Below are 20,325 nucleotides of genomic sequence, written 5' to 3'. Positions count from 1 at the left end.
TCTGGCCGCTGCCTGGAGTCCCAGGCCCTTTTAAATTGCCAGGCCCTGGGGCAGCTGCCCCTTTTGCCCCGCCCCCCATCAGCAGCCCTGCCGATACGGTGCTTAAAGCACTGCTGCAGGGCTGTGTACCGGCCCGTACCAGCGGCCCTTTCTTACCGGTATGCCGTACCAGCCCGTACTGGCTTATGTTCACCTCTGGTCACGAGATGCCTCACTGCCCTGGGAAGCATCACGGGTTAGTAATTTCTTCCAGGTTTAGGACAGTTATAAATTACAACTCAACACCCCAAACCAGTAAGAAGGACCGAGGGGAGGAACTGTGACTGCGAGGTGTACCTGAGTCCCAATGCCTCCTGGGGTTCTGCTCTGCCCCCGGCTTAGAGCTCTGTCTAAAGCCACAATCCCGCCCCGGGAGCCTAAACACCAGTATTTCATGTTACAGATACACAAATAAAGATCCTCAGCCCGACTGTTTATATCACAGCAGCTTCTTTCTGACAGATCCATTTGAGCTCCGCAGCACACGTCTCAGACAGAATCTGGGTGCCTTTTATACACCCGCAGCTGTTCCCATCAGTAGAGCCTAAGAAGCTGCAAAATTAAAGAGAGAGTCAGTGTCATTGTGGTCCCTGTAACAAGGAAAGGCCTAGAGGTGAGTCTTTCTTCCCCCTCACTCTTAATGGGAAGCTTGGCTCTGGTGTTGTCCTTCATCTCTGTAACTTTCCTGCAGAGCTTAAGTCGAAAAGACAGGTGGAGGTGAGAGGAGCTAGGGGGTCTCTGGCAAGGAACGGAGTAGGCTGAATCTCATGGGTCAGTGATCTGGTACTTTCTCATTGGAAGCAGCCACCTTGAGCTCCCGCATCTCGGCTTTCCTTTAAAAACCAAATCTGAGTCTCAGGGGAGAGTGGAAATCTGCACCACGTGATCTGGGTAACAGATGGTTGCAGGAAGCCTGAGGACTTGTCCAGATGAACGGTTAGGGCTGGGTTCACAAAGGGATTTAAGAGCCTAACAGGGGTGCCAGAACAGGGGGGACCAGGGGGCCATGACCCTCCCACTTTTCGCCATGAGCATGGCCCCTGCCCCTCCTAATCCCACCAAAGCTCCAAACCCTGAGCCTGGGCAGCTGTGGAGAGCCACGGACCTGTCACCTGCCAGGGGTGGAGGGGCCCAAGAACAGCCCCCGGCCTGTATCCCTGCCCCCCTGGACTCCCCGCCCAGGGCAGGTAGAGGATCCACAACTCCCCACAGCTGCCCGCGCAGCTCTTACCATAGCCGGGTTGTGGCTCCAAGGCCCCGCCCCTGGACGGAGCCAGGTCGGGGTAAGAGCAGTGCAGGCAGCTGTGGGGAGCCACGGACCCTCCACCTGCCCTGGACGGACAGTCTGGGGGGTGGGGACTCCAGCCGGGGGCTGCTCTTGGCCCCCTCCCACCCCGGGCAGTTGGAGGGGCCTGGGCTCCCTGGCCTGCTTCCAGCTTCCAGCTTGACTGGGGTGAGGCCTTGGGGGAAGAGGAGGGGCAGGAGTTGGGCCATGGAGGGGCCCCCCACTTTTGGGAAGGCTACATCACTCCTGGAGCCTAACAGCCACTTTAGGCACCTACATCCCAGAACCATGTCCAAAACCCTGGCTCAGCTGCAACCAAACCCTTGAGGCACCTAAACTTTTTCAGTGCCTCAATTTTCATAGTCAAGGTTTCCTAGGCACCTGTGTGTCTGCCTGTCAGCTGCCTCGCTGCTGTCTCCCTCTAGGCTGCTGGCTGCCTAAGCCCCAGCATGATGCATGAGCCAGCAGCAGACAGACATTCCTCCACCTAACGCGCCTGTGAGCCCCGAGCCGGTACTGCATGTTCAAAGGCCACTTACCAGATTGGGCCCCACAGGTGAACTCCTACAAAATGGAAGGGAGGATCAAGCGCTCCCTGGTAACTTTTAGCCCAGGAATTTGGGCACAAACCTGAAAAGTGAGAGACACCCAGTTCAAGTCCACTTGTGGCTGCAGGGATTCGAACAGGGGTCTACTACCTCTTAGGAGGAGAAGGAGGAGCAGCCTCTAACCACTGAGCTAAGTGGTATGTTCCAGTGAGGATAAATAATTTAAAGAGTGATTGGAGCAGAGGGACTAAATGTCACCTCAGGATGGGATGGAGAGAGATGATTTTTAGCCCCCATCAATGAACTGCTGCTTGGAGCAGCTGGCCCGGGCACCCGCAAGGAGAGAGGCAATTCCTGATTTAGTCCTCAGTGGAGGACAGGATCTGTCCCAAGAGGTGAATGGAGCTGAACTGCCTGGTAACAGTGACACAGTAATTAAATTTAACAGATTTATTTGAGCATAAGCTTTCGTGGGTAAAAACCCCACTTCTTCAGATGCATGGAGTGAAAATTAGAGATGCAGACAAAAATATACTGACACACGAAGAGAAGGGAGTTACCTCACAAGTGGAGAACCAGTGCTGACGGGGCCAATTCGATCAGGGTGGATGTAGTCCACTCCCAATAATTGATGAGGAGGTGTCAATTCCAGGAGAGGCAAAACTGCTTTTGTAATGAGCCAGCCACTCCCAGTCCCTATTCAAACCCAAATTAATGGTGTTAAATTTGCAAATGAATTTTAGTTCTGCTGTTTCTCTTTGAAGTTTGTTTCTGAAGCAATGCCCCTCTGCCATGTACATTGGCCAAACCAGACAGTCCCTACATAAAAGAATAAATGGACACAAATCAGGCATCAGGAACGGTAACATACAAAAGCCAGTAGGAGAACACTTCAATCTCCCTGGACATTCTATAATAGATGTGAAAGTAGCTATACTTGAACAAAAAAACTTCAGAAACAGACTTCAAAGAGAAACAACAGAACTAAAATTCGTTTGCAAATTTAACGCTATTAATTTGGGCTTGAATAGGGACTGGGAGTGGCTGGCTCATTACAAAAGCAGTTTTGCCTCTCCTGGAATTGACACCTCCACATCAATTATTGGGAGTGGACTACATCCACCCTGATCGAATTGGGCCCGTCAGCACTGTTTCTCCACTTGTGAGGTAACTCCCTTCTCTTCATGTGTCAGTATATTTATGTCTGCATCTGTAATTTTCACTCCATGCATCTGAAGAAGTGGGGTTTTTACCCATGAAAGCTTATGCTCAAATAAAACTGTTAGTCTTTAAGGTGCCACCAGACTCCTTCTTGTTTTTGTGGATACAGACTAACACGGCTACCCCCTGATACTTGTCAGTAATTAAATTTAGCATCCCTGTAGGGTGGATAATACCAAAAAAGCCCCAGACAGTTACATTTAACTTCAAAAGGGGAGCTACCTAAGCAAGAAGATACTTGTTGGATGGAAATTAAACAGAGCTGTCACAAGTGTAAAATGCCTCCTAGCAGCATGGACGCTACTTAAAAACACCGTAAGAGAGGCTCAGACTAAGGGCTTGTCTACACTTATAGTGCTGCAGTGAAGATACCATCTACACTGACCAAAGAGCTTCTCCCATCAGCGTAGTCAATCCACCTCCCCAAGAGCGGTAGCTATGGCCACAGGAGAAGCGCTCCCATCAACGTAGTGCTGTCTACACCCAGGGTTAGGTCGGTACCTGTGTCGCTCGGGGGGTGGATTTTTCACATCCCTGAGTGACTTACTTAGACTGACACAAGTTTGTAGTGTAGACCAAGGCTAAATGGGTACCCCAAATAAAAAAAGACAGTTGGAGGACCAAAAAAATGCCACCATGGCTAAACAGCAGAGTAATGGAGGGCATTAGAGGCAAAAAGGCATTCTTTAAAATTTGGAAGTCGAATCCTAATGAGAAAAATAGGAAGGAGCATGAACTCTGGCAAGTGAATTGTAAATGTTTAAGAAGGCAGGCCAAGGAACAGTTTGAGAAACAACTTGCTGAAGGTGCAAAAACTAACAAAAAATTGTTCCAAGTACATTCGAAGCAGGAAACCTGTCAAACAGACAGTGGTTAGATGCAGTGTTGTTCTAGCCATGTTGGTGCCAGGATATTAGAGAGACAAGGTGGGCGAGGAAATATCTTCTATTGGATCAAGTCCATTGACCTAGCTACTGCCTTCCGAGGGGGTGGCTTTACTGCAGCGATGAAAAAGCCCCTAATGTTGCTGTAGAAAGTGTCTACTCCACTGTGGCCCTGTAATGTAGATAATGCTGCAGTTGTAGCACTTGTAATGTAGTCCAGGGATTCTCAACATTTTACTTTCTGAACCCCAACCCCAACATGCTCTAAAAACTCCATGGCCGGGGGTCGGGGCTTCAGCTGCTGGAGCGGTGATCGGGGCCAGGGCTGGGAGCTCCAGGTTTCAGCTGCCAGGGCTCGGGGCTTCTGCCCCATGGGACTTGGGACTCAGGGCTCCCAGCTTTAGCCCCACGGGGCAGGGAACTCAGGGCTTCTGCCCCACAGGGACACCAGGGCTTGTGGCTCCAGGCTTCACCCCCACGACTCCGGGCTTCAGCCCCATGCAGGAGGGCAGGACTTGTGGCTCTGGATTTCAGCCCTTTGGCACTAGGCTTCAGCCTGGCAGGGGCACTGGGTCTCCAATCTTTAGACCCGCAGGAGTTCAGGGGCGCTGGGGTTGGGGGCTCCAGGCTTCAGCCCTGCAGGCTCAGGACTCCAGGTTTCAGCCTCTCGGCTCTGACTTCAGCCCCCTGGGGAGCGCCAGGGCTCAAGGCTTCAGCCCCAGGCTCAGCTCCTGGTTTCAGCCCCACGGAGGCACCAGGCTTCGGCCACAGGGGCCCTCAGCCCCTTGAAACCAGCTCCCATCCCCCAAAGAGGACACGGACCCCTGGTTGAGAACCACTGGTGTAGACATACTTAGGCACCTAATTCCCTGAGAGAGGCAGTGGTTGGCCTCTTGTATTGGTATCTCCCATTGGCTAGCTCAGGCAGTTCCCCACCTAGTGTGCTGGTTTCTGTGAATCGCATTGTGAGGTGCTTGTCACTCCCCATGCATTGTACAAGGGAGTCTGGGCACTTAACGCGGGCTTTGAGAATCCCAGGGATTTTCTTGGTGCCTAAAACGTAGGTGCTGATACACTCAGCGTCCCATCCCATAAAAGTCTGTTTGTGAACCTAGCCCTTACGGCACAGCAGGCTGGGGTATAAATCTAGCTTGTGCTCACTGGCCGTGTGGACAGTCTGACTGCCCACTGAAAACCCGGTAGGAAATTTTTAGTGCACAACAGCAGGGTCCACAGGGCAGTCAGTCTATGGCCACCTTGTGTGACTGAGGTAGATTCAGAGCCCAGCCTGCTGCCAACCAACTGCTTGTCTAGACAAGCCCAGAGACAATGTGGGGGGGGGAGCTGCTCCATACACCTCAGTGGGACGTTAACGCAGATCTGCAATGATGATAAATTCCACTGTTCTAATGCAAGGAAGGAGAGGGAGGATCAAGGGATAAGAATCTGCCCAAGTTCCTAGGAGCAGCAGCTCACTGTGACCCCACAAATGGGTGGTGCCTGAGAGAAATCGTCAAATTTCTTCCCCCTCCCCCGCATCTAACACTGGGAACAGAAAGACCAGAGAGAGGAGCAGAGCCCAGGGGAACACAGCAGAGCCAGATCAGCACCTTAGGCCTTGTCTACACTAGGAGGTGTTTCTGGTGCAGTTATATTGGAAACCCTGTAGTGTGGACACAGCTATATCCATATCTAAGGGCTTGTCTACATTACCCGCTGGATCGACTGGCAGTGATCGATCCAGCAGTGGTTGATTTATCGGGTCTAGTATAGAAGCGATAAATCGACCGCCAAGCACTCTCCCGTCGACTCCGGTACTCCACCGGAGCGAGAGGCGCAAGCCGAGTCGACGGGGGAGCGTCAGCAGTTGACTCACCTCAGTGAAGACACCGCGGTGAGTAGATCTAAGGGCGTTGACTTCAGCTACGTTATTTACGTAGCTGAAGTTGCGTAACTTAGCTCGATCCCCCCCTCCCTAGTGTAGACTAGACCTCAGTGTTTCTACCACTGCAGCTTATGCCAGTTCCCCCGATCGGCATAAGCTACATTTCTGTAAGCACAGGTATATTGGTAGAACTGCAGCTACACTAGGGCCTTTGCTGGCACAGCCAAAATACTCTTAACCAACATAGCTACGCTGGTAACACTTTTAAGTGTAGATCACGCCTTAGACAGACGTTGGACATTTAACATCAGCGATTTATACAATGGTGCTTTTCCCAAATATCTATCAAACAGTAAACATCAGGCAGCACTTACAGCATTGGATCTAATGGGGAACCGTCCACCCAGGTCCATTTCCCCCCTGGGGGTGTCACTTTAAGTCCAATCCAGACACTATTTGCACCTTGTGTAACATTCTGTATGGAAGCCTGTGAAGGGCAAAGCAGAGGGGGTGGGGTGAATATGCTGTAACATGCTCAAATTCCCTTAGTGCTCCCGTCAAATGCCTGCTCTTGGCTTCAGTGGCTCTGCCCATAACGCAGCAGGAGAACCCATCAGCACCTGAGCTAATTCACTCTCTCCCCTGGGCGGGCAGAGTCCCAGTGCAGCTGCTGGGAAATGTGGCTCTCTTTGTGCAGGCATGGTAACACCAGTACCAGTCCTTGGTGTCACAGGGTGAGCTGGCTCTTTAAGGGAGTCCTGGGTTCAGCCTCACCTGTGACTAGGTATCCCTGGTCTGAGAGGTTCAGGTGATGGAAGCAGATGACCAGGAGCCAGGCCTGGTGGGGCTACAAGGGCAGCCCGAGGTCAGTCAAGGCAGGGAGAGATTTGATGGAGTAGGGGGGCTTCTGTGAGTAGCTCTATGCAGAATTCAGAGTGGTAGCCGTGTTAGTCTGTATCAGCAAAAACAACGAGGAGTCCTTATGGCACCTTAGAGACTAACACATTTATTTGGGCATAAGCTTTCGTGGGCTAGAACCCACTTCATCAGATGCATGGAGTGGAAAATACAGGAGCAGGTATAAATACATGAAAAGATGTGAATTGTCTTACCAAGTGTGAGGTTAGTCTAAGGAGCCCATTCTATTACCAGCAGGATACCAAGGGAGGAAAAATCACTTTTAAAGTGGTAATGAGAGCGGCCGATTTCAGACAGTTGACAAGAAGGTGTGAGTAACAGTAGGGGAAAATTAGTATTGGGGAAATTAGGTTTAGGTTTTATAATGACCCAACCACTCCCAGTCTTTATTCAGGCCTAATCTGATGGTGTCCAGTTTGCAAATTAATTCCAGTTCTGCAGTTCCAACTCCCATAAAGACTGGGAGTCAACTGTCTGAAATGGGCCACTCTCATTACCACTTCAAAAGTTTTTTTTCCTCCCTTGGTATCCTGCTGTCAATTGAATTGTCTCGTTAAACTAACCTCACACTTGGTAAGGCAAGTCACATCTTTTCATGTATTTATACCTACTCTTGTATTTTCCACTCCATGTATCTGATGAAGTGGGTTCTAGCCCACGAAAGCTTATGCCCAAATAAATTTGTTAGTCTCTAAGGTGCCACAAGGACTCCTCGTTGTCTATGCAGAAGGGCTCTGCTGAGCTCTCAGACATGGCTTAGGTGGTGCAAAGCCTGCAGGAGCCAGCTGGGAACTCTGGAGTAGAAAAGCTCTGGGGTTCTTGTTCTGAATTGTATGTTAATCAGCCAGATGCCCAAGAAGGGGGGAAAAGGAGAAATGGGGAAGAAGGGGTAGAGCCAGGCTGGATAAACCCTGCTGCACTGGGATTGTAACTAGTGACACACGTCTCTCTCCAGCTGGAGTTTGATGAGCCTGTATTTTATGTTACCATCTCCTCCCGGCTCTGGATCATGAGCATGTGAGAGCTCTTCCACAAGCAGTCGTCACGGCTCCCAGTCCAGTCTTTACTCTCTTTAGACAGCCAATAGCACTTGTCCCCATGCAGCAGCCAGTCCCTGGGGCAGAGTCTGCACTCGGAGCCCCCTGGAGGGAGACGTGGGAACAGGGTGTCGTCAATTCTGAAAATTCAAACTACAGCTGGCTGAAAACTTTTGTTCAAAGCTGGTTTTTAATGGCAAAATGCCATTTTGCCCAAAATAAAAGTTTTTATTTTGGTGTCATTTTTCATTTTTTGATGGGGGGAGGGGACTCAAAATGGAAATACTGATTTTCTGTGGGGTGGGAGAAGATTTCATTCACTTTTGGAGGGGAAATCAACACTTACTCTTAACATTTCCCCCCACTGGAAAAGAGGGGGAGGACTTTCACTTTTCCATTTCCTTCAAAGGACATCAAACTGTCATTTCTTTTCATATTTTTCACGAACAAGGTTTGCAATGGTTCTAGATATTGCTGAAGTTTCCCCTACAGCTGAGTAAAAGTCAATGTACTGGCAAGGGCTTTTTTCAGAGGTCAGCATGCAAACAGGCAGGCATGCTGTAGGTCACGACTGAGCGGTGCTGGCAGAGCTGGGAGGGCAGAGAGAAGAGAATTCATCTGAAGTCTTTACACAGAGTTGCTCTCTTATTAAAGATCTGCTCTAACTCAGTCACAAGTTCCAGGTTCTATGCAGGAATCACTGGGTGGGATTTTCTGGATTGGTGCAGTAAATGTAGTTCACTGAGGTTTGGTCATGTGAGATCATAAAAGCTGAACAGAGACAGGCTCTGCCTATACTCCAATGGGAGACCTCATGGGAAAATCAGTGTGGAAACAAATATTGATGACTGAGACGGAGATGGAGGGACACCACCTACTAGGGCAGAACTGAACCCAGTGCCCCAGCCTGGCAGTAGGGGGCACTGTACCACTGCTACTGCCATGGTTCAGCTGAGAACTAAAAGCAAGGTCCACATCTGGTAATTAAGAGCATAAAAGATGCCATATTGGGTCAGACCACTGTCCATCTTGCTCAGTATCCTGTCTCTGACAGTGGCCCATACCAGAGTTTCCTGGGGAGTTTACAGAACAGGGCAATTACGGAGTTATCCACCCAACTTCCACTCCCAGCTTCTGGTAGTCAGAGGTTCAGCATCGCACCAATTATGGGGTTGCATTCCTGACAATCTTGGCTAATAGTCATTGATGGATCTATTTCTTTTTTGAACCCAGTCACAATTTTGGCCACCATAACATCCTATGGCAATGAGTTCCACAGTTTAGTTGTGTGAAAAAAATACTTCCTCTCTGCTGCCTATTAATTTCATTGGATGACCCCTGGTTTTTGTTTTGTGTGAAGGGTAAATAATAGGGCTGTCAATTAATCGCAGTTAGCTCACCCGATTAACTCAACAAAATTAATCGCGATTAATCGCACTTATAACAATAGAATACCAATTGAAATGTATTAAATATTTTTGGATGTTTTTCTACATTTTCAATATTGATTTCAATTACAACACAGAATACAAAGTGCACAGTGCTCACTTTATATTATTATTTTTATTACAAATATATGCACTGTAAAAATGAGAAACAAAAGAAATAGTATTTTTCAATTCACCTCATACAAGTACTGAAGTGCAAGCTCTTTATCTGAAAGTTGAATTTAATATCTTTCAAAATGTAGTAAACATCCAAAAATATTTAAAATAAATGTTATTCTATTATTGTTTAACAGCACGATTAATCGCGCGATTATTTTTTTTAATCGCTTGACAGCCCTAGTAAATAACACTTCTCTATTCACTTTTTCCACACCATTCATGTCCTATCACATTTCCACCCCCTCCCCGTTGTCTCTTTTCTAAGTGGAACAGCCCTAATCTTTTCTAGTGTTTCCTTGTATGGAAGCTGTTCCATACCATTGATCATCTTTGTTGCCCTTCTCTGAACCAGTTCCACTACATCCTTTTTGAGACGGGGTGACCAGAACTGCACACAGTATCCAAGGTACACCATGGATTTATAAAGAGGCACTATGATATTTTCTGTCTTATTTTCTATCCTTTTCCTAATAGTTCCTAACATACTGTTAGCCTTTTTGACCACTGATGTATATTGAGTGGAAGCTTTCATATAACTATCCACAGTGACTCCAAGATCTCTTTTTTGGGTGGTAACAGCTAATTTAGAACCCATCAGTGTATACGTATAGTTGGGATGATTTTTTTCCCAATGTGTATTACCTTGCACTTATCCATGTTGAATTTCATCTGCCATTTTGTTGCCAAGTAACCCAGTTGTGAGAGATCCCTCGGTAACTCCTCACAGTCAGCTTTGGACTTAACTATCAGGAATAATTTTGTATCGTCTGCAAACTTTGCCACTTCACTGTTCACCACCTTTTTTCAAATAATTAATATGTTCAACAGCTCTGGTCCCAGTACAGATCCTTGGGGGACCCCACTATTTACCTCTCTCCACTGTGAAAACTGACCATTTATTCCTACTCGTTGTTTCATATCTGTCAACCAGTTACTGATACATGAAAGGACCTCACCACAGCTACTTAGTTACCTTACGAGCCTTTGTTGAGGGACCTTGTCAAAGACTTTCTGAATACCCAGCTACACTATATCCACTGGATCAGCTTCATCCACCCGCTTGTTGACTCCCTTGAAGAATTCCCTTGACAAAAGCCATGTTCACTCTTCCCCAACAAATCGTGTTGATCTATGTGTCTGTTAATTCTGTCCTTCACTATAGTTTCTACCAATTTGCCCAGTACTGAAGTCCGGCTCACTAGGCTGTAATTGCCAGGATCACCTCTGGAGCCTTTTTAAAAAACTGGCATTGCATTAGCTACCTTCCAGTCATCTGGCTGTTCTTGAATTCTGGGAGGTCTGAACCTGTTCAGATTCCAGCCTGGGTGACTTCAGTTTGCCTCTCTAAAACGCTCCCTGCAATTCCAACAGGCTATGCAATTCTTCTTCAGTCATTTGCCTAAGACAAACAGCTGTTGAGTTTCACCCCAGAGGTGGCTGCATTTCAGTAGTGGGGGAAATGATTCCTGAGAGTATTACATAATTTGAAAAACACTTTGTGATCCAATCTCTACAGAAATTGTATTATTACACTATTATTAAAACTGTCTATGCTCTGGCAATGGGAGTTACTCTGACCACTAGATGTCACTGCTGATCCTCTGCACAAACAGCTGAGAATTATTAATTTTACTTAGATTGTAAATTCTTTGGGGCTTTGGGACTGTCTTTTTATTATGTGTTTTTACAGCACCTCGCACAATGGGGCCCTGAATGCTGAGCCTTTGGGCACTGTTGCAATACAAATCAATAATAATGAATATTAGTATTACAGTAGGACAGAGAGGCCACAACAATGGATAGGACCCCATTGTGGTAGGTGTTGCACATGCACGTAGTATGACAAGGTATGCTTCAATGAGCTACCAATCTAAACATAGGGTGGGAAACAGGTGGAGATACACAAAGAAGAGCAGGATGACAGGGAGAATGAAATAACCCTACTGGTACGGAAAGAGGCAGCCACAGCATTTACCTTGCACCTACCAACTGGGACTCATGAAAAGAAAAAAGACAGAGGATCTTTGGGTGTATAGTACATCACTACCACACCTAAAGCATTAGAGCACATTAAAAAACATTCCATTTACTTAAAAATCACCCTGTCGTCTGAACATTGTTTTCCCTGCTATAGTTATGAGTAGAGTTGACTGGCAAAAAATTGCCTTTCTTCAAAATGAAATTCTTCACAGGAAACTTGTTTCGTCTGAATTTTTCTAGTTTTTGTTGAAGTAACCTTCTGCCTCCCAAACTCTTTGATTAAAAAAGAAAAAGTTTACTCCCTTGGTTAGCCCCCTTTACACTCTCACTTTGGCAATGTTGCCATCTCTCATATTTTTATCACACGTCTTGTGAAGTTTGGTGTTTTCTTTTACGCCCTAGCTCTTGGAGTCAGGGGATTATGTGAGAATCTCAGTTTCATTACAGAAGGTTTCTAGTCCTCATAATTCTGAGAAAAGCCTGACAGCAGGACCCAAGTGCAACCTAAAGGCTCAGAAACCAGAAGGCAAACATAAAGAACCCAAAATGTATAATTTTTCTAAAATAAGCCAATCTCATGATTTTTAGGGCCTGACTTATGGTTTTTGAATGCTTGGTGATCGCAACACTGGAGTATTGTATATAAAGGGGCCTCAGTAAAGCTGACAGTGTCCCTTTAACATGGTGCCTGGATTTTCAGTCACAGCCAGAGTGCTGCAAACTCTTTAAGGGAGAGTGACTCATGGCTCTGGGACAGTAGGAGCTGTGGTTACCTGCCAAGCTGTCATTGTGGGGTTCACAAAGAATTAGTTTCAGGTAAGACCGGAAATCCTCTGGGCAGGAGCATGCAGTGCTGCTGTTGATTCTGGTTTCATTATTCTCCGATGTATTCAGAGTTCCTCTGGTCTTTCCTTCACAAGAGACATGCAACTGGGAAACTTCAAAACAGCATCAGCGTCAATAAAAAATCACTTCTATTGCAGCTATTTAGGAATTAAAAAAACAATCATGGGAGGTGTAAAATCAAACAATGTAGTATCCATCACAGCTAGGCTAGGGTCAGAGGAAGAGGGAATCCCATTCACTTCAGAGTATAGGTGCATTTCTGTCTTCCCATCCACATGTAACAGTGAACCTGTTTTAGATGGATCATATGAGTTTCATGCATCCAGCTCTTAACTGCACATTGTTCCTGTAACATTTTGACCTGGGTGGTGATGTAATGCCTAGGATTTCATTCGCAAATGGACAGGAATCAGGAATGGAATATCATTCAGATTTGGGAATGAGAAGAGAATTCATGGAGCACCATGAAGCCCAAATGGATAAATAGATTGGCTCTACTTACCCCAAACCCCCAGTGCTATCACAGCTATTGTCAGGACGATGTTCCCAGTCCATCCGACCCCTACAGCGATGTGATGCCACCAGGGACATGGAGGGGAACCTGTAAGAGGCAATGTTTGGCGAAACACCATCAGTCCCAGTGTGAGAAATAACAATGAAACTTGTTCTTCTCTGGAGCCTGTCCCAGCCTCCTTACCTGGGAGTTCCACTCTTCTTCGTATAACATTAGGGGCAGCTTTGCCGATGGCAGCTTCTTTCACACATTTCTCCCAGAAGCACTTCTACACCTTTTCCCCTCGCTGTTCCTTATGCATGGATGGCCCCCCTGAAATCATTCTACACAGCCACTGCTCTGCCCTGCTTCAGATCCTTTCTTACGTTCCCCCTGTAACCTGATACCCATGGTAAACTGCCTAATAATAACAGCTAGGCAAGTGGCCTGTTAATGATTCATTAATATAGCTTACTTCATTTAAAACCAACAACTACGAAGCCTCCAAATTGTTAACCTAGCTAATACATATCACCTTGTGTCCTTGTGACCATCCCCCTTGTCCTCCCTCTCCTCTATCTTTCCCTTCATGTTCAAAATACACCTGTTGTGTTTTGACCCTATTTAAACCGCAATCCTATAAATACTGTTATGTCAGGAGTCACCAGGTGGTGCTGTTACACACAGTCATACATATTCCTTTTCTCAATGTGTGAACACTTTGAAGAAATGTTACACTATTGTTCATTTTGCGGTATAGGTTCTTTGTGGGGGAGCTGTTGCACCAGTAGGGGAGTTTGCTCTCTGCCTTAATTTCTCTAACTAGAGTCACAACTTGGGGCAGAGTTGCTTCCTGGGAACCAGGCATGGTGTTTTGGCTGAGATTCCTGAAAGAGGGGTTTGTTTGCATGCCATTTGTGACCACCTCTGTTCCAGGACCGGTGTACACAGGGTAAATAAACAAATTCCACTACGAAAATACCCAGCCTCCATGTCACTGAATTCTTCTCCATTGTGAAAACAAACCAGGCTCAAATGTCTACTATTACTAAGCACACCTTAGTGACAAGGTGACAATACTTGTGCCTGCACTTAACTTTTAACACGTAAGTAGTCCCATTGACTTCAAAAGGACCACTTATATGAGAAAAGTAAAGTATGTGTGTAAGTGTTAGCAGGACTGGGGCCTTAGTTTGTAAATGATCTGGTTGAGAAATTTTCCATCGAAACTGTTTTTTTGATAGAAAACTGGGTTCGGGACTAAATTTTTTTTGCTAAAAAAGTGTTTGTTTTCTGCAGAAAATTGATTTTTTATTTATTTATTTATTTATTTTGGGTATTTTGATTCTGAAATGCCACCCACTGTGGTGTCTCATAGAAGTGAAGTTTGGGTGCCTTATTCCCCCATTCTCCTCTATGGGCTGCAGGGCCACACAGAGAGGGTGCCAAAAATGGAAGTTTGCCCCAGGCATCATGTTTAAGTGTGTCCCCAAACCCGTGGAACAATATGATTATTGGATGAAACACAGAAAGGTGGGGAGTCACAGTTTCAAATATTGCCCCAGGCCCCCAGAAACTTCTGTGCAGCCCTGATGGACCAGGCTCCCCAGCCAAACTTCATCTTTTGTGATGCACGATGGCCATGTGAGTGCTGCTGTGATAACTGGGCCTACAAATTTACCCTAATTGTGAGAAGTGTGTGAAAGTTAATTAAATGTCACAATAACCTATAATAATAAATGTTGATAGGAAAAGGTGCAAAAGGGAGACAGAAAGACTGAACTAATCTAAACAAAAAGACCTACTGCTATAAATTAAGACCTGTGTTAAGATCATGCATGGTAAAGGTTGCACATGAAAGGTGCCAGAGAGCTGCATCATCAAACAACATAGATATGAACTTTGCATGCTCTCAGTGTGGCTGATTCTGCATCAGGATTTGGACTTCCGTCATATGTAGAGCCATAGATGAGAATTGCGACATCAGCAGCAATGTACTACTAACACACAGAGTTAATTTGTGAATAAAATAATGAGGGGACGGCTATTCCACCCATCAATCCTTTATGGGGTCCTTAAAAAAAAAAGACTTTTTTGGGGGGCGGGGGGGATCAAGAAAAAGCCAAGAAGAAGCTGTCTGCCAACATCTGCTACCACAAGTGTTACCGTCAGGGCTGCCGCCACTACCATATCCTGGGACCCACTGCTACACCATTGGGCTTTCGTCATCCTGATCTTGAAAGATGTCCTGACCAGCCTGGCCCAGAGAGAGGAGCCCAGAGGACATTGCTACTTCCACCTGCTCTGGCTAAATTCCAAACACTGCCTGGCATGTGAGACTGTCACCCCCACTCCCCCTTGTTTGTTCTTTTTTTCCTCTACCTTATTTCTTCTCTTTCCTATCCGTTTCCTTTTACCTTCTGTGTAATAAGAGTCTGGCTTAGGCAGCCAAGACTGTACATTTTGCAACACTGCTGTAAGCCTGTGACCAGAAAAAGACAACCAGCCATAATAGTCCTATTCTGCTACAAGTTCACCAGGACTCTGAGCAGCTGATATGATTGCGTGCCATGCTTGTGTTTCTGCAGAAACAAGGTTACAACTGAGAGTTAACACCAAAAACAGAAGTTGTATTTTCTATCTTTGCTGTTTCTTTTCCCTCACCTTTTGTTTGTCTTGTTTTCTCTTTTAGAGGAACAGGATTAGACTTTAAACAACAGTAGCAATAGCTCCAGCCCATCTCAACTAACCTTTTTTCTTTTCCCTCAAAAGAACAGTTATTATCATCATTAATACTATCCAAAGACTGTCAGATAGGGGGCTTTTCTCCAGCTAAAGGGAAAGGAAATAAGGAATGTTGTTAAAATGAAAGCCTCACTTAATATTTTAGATTTCAAATGCTTCAACTGCTTTATTAAAGACACAGAAAAAGAAAGAAAGAAAAAGATTAAAATGATTTTTAATGGTGTATTTGCCATGGGACTAACCAAGCTGAGGTACTTGTATGTCAAACCCTGGACCTTGTTTACCAGTGTTTAATGTCAGACAGTGACAGGATCCCATTAACACCTTTGATCCTTTGGGCCCATTTAGTCCATGAAAATTAACACAAAAGTGCTGTAAATGGACTGCGCCCCCGCTCCTTGCCAAGAGGGGAGACCATGATGAATCACGGGAGTTGTATTCCAAGCAGGGAGCCAAGCCCATAGAGGAAAACGGAGACATGAGGCACGCAAATCATAGACACCGAGTTTCTAATGTGTTGGGGTGGGGGTGGAACTCCACCCCAGGCCCCACCCCCACCCCTTTCCCCAAGGCCCCACCCCTACCTGCCGTTCCGCCCCCTCTCTGCCCTGCCCTCCCACCCCTGATCGCAGTGGGCGGGAGGCACTGGGAGGAGAGGGGGAGGCGCTGATCAGCTGGGCCACTGATGGGCGGGAGGTGCTGGGGAGGAGCGGGAGGCGCTGATAATGGAGCTGCCAATGGGTGCTAAACACCCACCATTTCCCCTCCCTCCCCCCGGGGAGTTCCAAAGTGCTTTCAAAGTAGGCTAGGGGAGTTTCAATGGTGGCTGAAACCCCTTAGGCTTCTTTGAAAATCCCAACCAAAATACTTTAGTGGTTTCCTATTTTCCCGAGAATTATATTGTGAAATGAAGATAGTGAGCCAGAGTCTATTCTGTTACCCAGGTGTACGCTAAATACAAAGACATTCCACTGAGGTTACATCCAAATTTACACAGAAGTGACAGTGCTATTACATTGACTCAGTGTCTTGATTTTGAGTGGTGATCTTTTGTAACTTTTTGTAAACAGAAGCATCTTTAAACCAAACTCACTCTATACTTTCAAACTATGTTTTCTAGAGAAGGGGTTGGAAACTAACTTCTTGTTTCAAATGAAGCTTGTGACACTCTTAAAGCCACTCACAGAGTTTATAATCACTACAGGAGAATTAAATTTCTTCCTGTCGTAACCACTATTAATTCTAAGTCAATTCAAAAATTGCATCCTTCTGCTCACAAAAGTGCATCCTTATGTATGGCTTTTCACAGAGACCTAATTCAGATCACTACTATGAACTTCAGAGAACTAATTGTTCTGAAATTATGAGTTGACAAAAATAGTGGAAGTAATTTTTGAAAAGTGAAAAATATTGTCTAGTCTATACGTGTTCAGTACCTAAGACAACAAGGCCCCTGCTCCTAACTAAAGCCTTTTAGCAACACCACCTGGCAAATTTCATATTAATTAATGGTGGTGGTTGCGTTTTCTGTCTTCAATTTAAAATCGCTTGTTGAATTTTGTTTAACGTTTCTAAGGAAAATTATCTTGTAGCTTTGGACTAACAAATTATTTCGAGCTAAAAGGAGAGGGGTTTTCAGGAAAAGGAAGTGGGAAGGTTAAAGTCATCCTTATATTGGAATCTGTCTTCCACTTTTAACTGCTATATGAAGTCAATACTGTGACTTCATGATTTTAACAAGTATCAGGGGGTAGCCGTGTTAGTCTGTATCCACAAAAAACAACAAGGAGTCCAGTGGCACCTTAAAGACTAACAGATTTATTTGGTCATAAGATTTTAACAACAACTTATGAGACAAGTTAATTTTAATTTCAGCATTAGACCCTGATCCTGAAAAGATTTGAGCACAGGTGTAATTTTAAACATATGAGTGACTGCTTCATTGGGATGACTCATTTAATGAAGTAAAACTTATGCATAACTGTCTGCAGGTTTGGGCCTTTGGATGACCCACCTTACAAAGCTCACGGCTAGCCACAAGCATTTGGAGGATCAGGCCTACCCTTAGTTGTAGGACTGGAAATACATTATTACCAAGAGTTGTGGTAGATTCTTCATCACTGAATTTTAAAATCAAGACTGGATTTTTTTTTTCTAAAGGATACTCTAGGAATTATGTTGGGGAAATTCTACGGCCTGTTATACAGGACATCAGACTAAATGATCACATGTCCCCTCTGGCCTTGGACTCTGTGAATTAAGGCCCCAGTCCTGCAATTGGATCCATGTGGGTGGACTCTTGCGCCCATTGACTTCAGTGGGATTCTGTACAGGTGTGAATGAAGACCAACCATAAGGATCAAATCAGATCACAGGATTGGGGCCTAAGTTTCCATTCATTAACATAAATCATCAACATAACAAAATGATATAATGGCAGCTAAAAAAGTCATTTAAAGTCAACTTCAGCTCTTGGATACGTTGGTGTAAAAAGTTTAGAGCAAATTCTCTGACTTCTATGAAGTCAAGCTGGTGATGTAACAAGCAGAATCTAACTCCTAAAATATTTTTCAAGAGTAGATCAGATCCTGTCTGAAAATAATATCTAAAGTGCATGGATACAATTTCATGAAGGCTCACAACAAAAATTAAATTAGACTAGACAGCCCCATATTATGCTAGTTATTACTGTGATGTAAACAGATACCAAAGCAAGATCCATTGGAAAATATCAACTGCTAATAAAATTCTATCAGGCACCTCTTTAAGAAACCATTTCAGAGGCTGTACAATAATTCCATTATGTTCACAATGTGTAAGCGTACAGCAAGAATTTTTAATTATAATACACTTGTAGCTATACTTAAAGAAGGAAAATGTGTGAGCTAAAGGAAGACAGAATCATTGGCAATATACAAGTATAATTGTAAACATAGAGTATGTTTGACTATAGTATGTCACACTTGATATACAGCTTGCTGAAATATCTGGACTATTAGAGTGGGATTTTTAGAAACACCTAAGTCACTTAGGAACTTCTGAAAATTTTACCCTTCGTGTAAATCTGTAGCCTTACTGTACTTATGGAAAATATACTCTAAAATAATTATTTAATATATAAATTATTTTTTTCCCAAACAGCCTCCAAACTATCAAGATTTTTAACCTATTTAATATCATTTTTCAGGGGAATCACAAGTTATGATACTCAGTTTACATCCTTTAAGTTGCAATACATACTTCCTTGTATTTTCAATATTCCTAAAACACTGATAACTCTTCATGGTCCCCATCTCCGCCACGGTCTTCTCCTTGACAGTCTTCCCTAACTCCTGACTGTCCATGCTTCAGTGGAGCTACAGTACAATAACTCGCTGTCTCTCCTGCACTTAGAAACAGAACACATCATCTCTGTCCTTGGAAAGCTTTCCTGGGTTTTTGTCCATTTCAGAATCTAGTAAAAAAAAATTCCCTTCATTACCTCTATCATTCCCACCTACCCACCCCACGCCCCATTGGCCAGGTTCTTCTCATTTCTTCTTCTTCTTCTCCTCTGGTCCCAGTTCCTACTTTCTTCAGAGATACTAGGCTTCCCTCTCCCTACCTCCATCAGTACACAGAGGTTTGTAGACCCTTCCTCCTCAACCCCCAGTACCTACCATCTGCCACAGTCTCCATGACCCTCTGCACATAGTTTGGCTCCCTCCTGAATTTCTGATTCCACCTCTTCTCTCAGACCTATGTGGATTTTAACCTTCTCTCTAATAATTTAAATTATATTCTATGAGCCTCCCACATTCGCTGTGTTCATTCTTCTCAGATTCACCCAACATACTGCTCTCTGCCCCCTAACTATAACCCACCATACTATGTATTATTACCTCAATAGTTTGCTTATATGCCACAAATACGTACTAAATAAGTAGGAAGGGTATCATAGAAAGTACAGCTATATTTTTGCACTTGTATTTGCATGTTTAGATTGTCAGTGACTGAAGTTTTCTGTGACACACTATACTAACAAACTAAAGTGCATTATATTACCTTAACAGAATTCAGTTGCCAAATGCTGAGAGTGGTAAAGAATTTCACATTAGCTAAGTCCTACCATACATAAAGCACAGAGCTGCTCCTTGGCTCTGGACACAATTTCTCTAAACTATCTGTGCTGCAAGTCAAACAAAAAATATCTTAGAAACATGGAACCCTAACCAAGGACTGACCATACTGGTACAAAAATAAGAAACCTAATGCACTTACTGAGGTGCTGAGATCGTTGTGGTGACCTTGAAGAGGAACTGGCTCCAGGAATGTTTAAATCAGCATAAACTATTTCTCCAGCCATGGCAAGTACAGAGGAAGGTCTGAGCATACAGAAGGGGGGTCTGTGCCTAAGAGCAGTCTCATGTGTATGTCTGCCCTCTTCTGAGCAGTAACATATTTCTGTTCTGTTCTATGCAGGATCTTACACCACGCTCATTGTCTAAGTATCTGTGAGACTTCTAGTAGTGCACTAAGCAATGTGACTAACATCTGTCACGTTTGTTCTCTCATCACCTCCCCAGAGGGAGAAATGTGCAGTAGAGTGTCTTGGTTTCGTAGGGTGTGGGGTTTTTTGTTTTGCTTTTTCCTATAAATATACCTGTTGCAATGTGTTTATATTATAGATGGCAAGGTCAAAGAAATGTGCCCTGCACTTGGAGTGGAAGATAGTGAAGTTTGCGATGATCCTTAGTTCTTGGGGGAGTTCATTCCAGAAAAAGATCTGTCTCCTTCACAGACAAGCTTTGCCCTTACTGTTGAGAGTTTCATTGAGCCAGAGGAATGGAGTTGTCAA

General features: G+C 44.9%; 1 protein-coding gene across 1 annotated transcript; it reads right to left on the bottom strand.

The window, feature by feature from the left end:
• Positions 1 to 473: 473 nt before the first annotated feature.
• Positions 474 to 19,860, bottom strand: LOC144274555 (killer cell lectin-like receptor subfamily F member 1). Its single transcript, XM_077833431.1, has 6 exons — positions 19,749 to 19,860; positions 12,753 to 12,851; positions 12,178 to 12,342; positions 7,768 to 7,922; positions 6,237 to 6,349; positions 474 to 591 (listed from the first exon to the last, which is right to left on the bottom strand). The coding sequence occupies exons 1-6, from the start codon at positions 19,858 to 19,860 to the stop codon at positions 474 to 476; spliced, it is 762 nt and encodes a 253-aa protein (XP_077689557.1).
• Positions 19,861 to 20,325: the final 465 nt, after the last annotated feature.

Source organism: Eretmochelys imbricata, chromosome 14 (assembly GCF_965152235.1).
Source record: "Eretmochelys imbricata isolate rEreImb1 chromosome 14, rEreImb1.hap1, whole genome shotgun sequence".
NCBI lineage: Eukaryota > Metazoa > Chordata > Testudines > Cheloniidae > Eretmochelys > Eretmochelys imbricata.
The sequence above is the reverse complement of the archived record's forward strand: the minus strand, read 5'-3'. Positions and strand labels throughout refer to the sequence as shown.

What these genes read in the sequence shown, in the direction of transcription:
- LOC144274555 (XM_077833431.1), bottom strand. Translation starts at nt 19,860, where the DNA reads ATGCTCAGACCTTCCTCTGTACTTGCCATGGCTGGAGAAATAGTTTAT. An exon ending in ACAACGATCTCAGCACCTCA is followed by an intron (nt 12,852 to 19,748) that starts GTAAGTGCATTA and finishes TGCCTCTTACAG; the next exon opens with GTTCCCCTCCATGTCCCTGG. An exon ending in TCCCCATTAGATCCAATGCT is followed by an intron (nt 592 to 6,236) that starts GTAAGTGCTGCC and finishes TTAATTTTGCAG; the next exon opens with CTTCTTAGGCTCTACTGATG.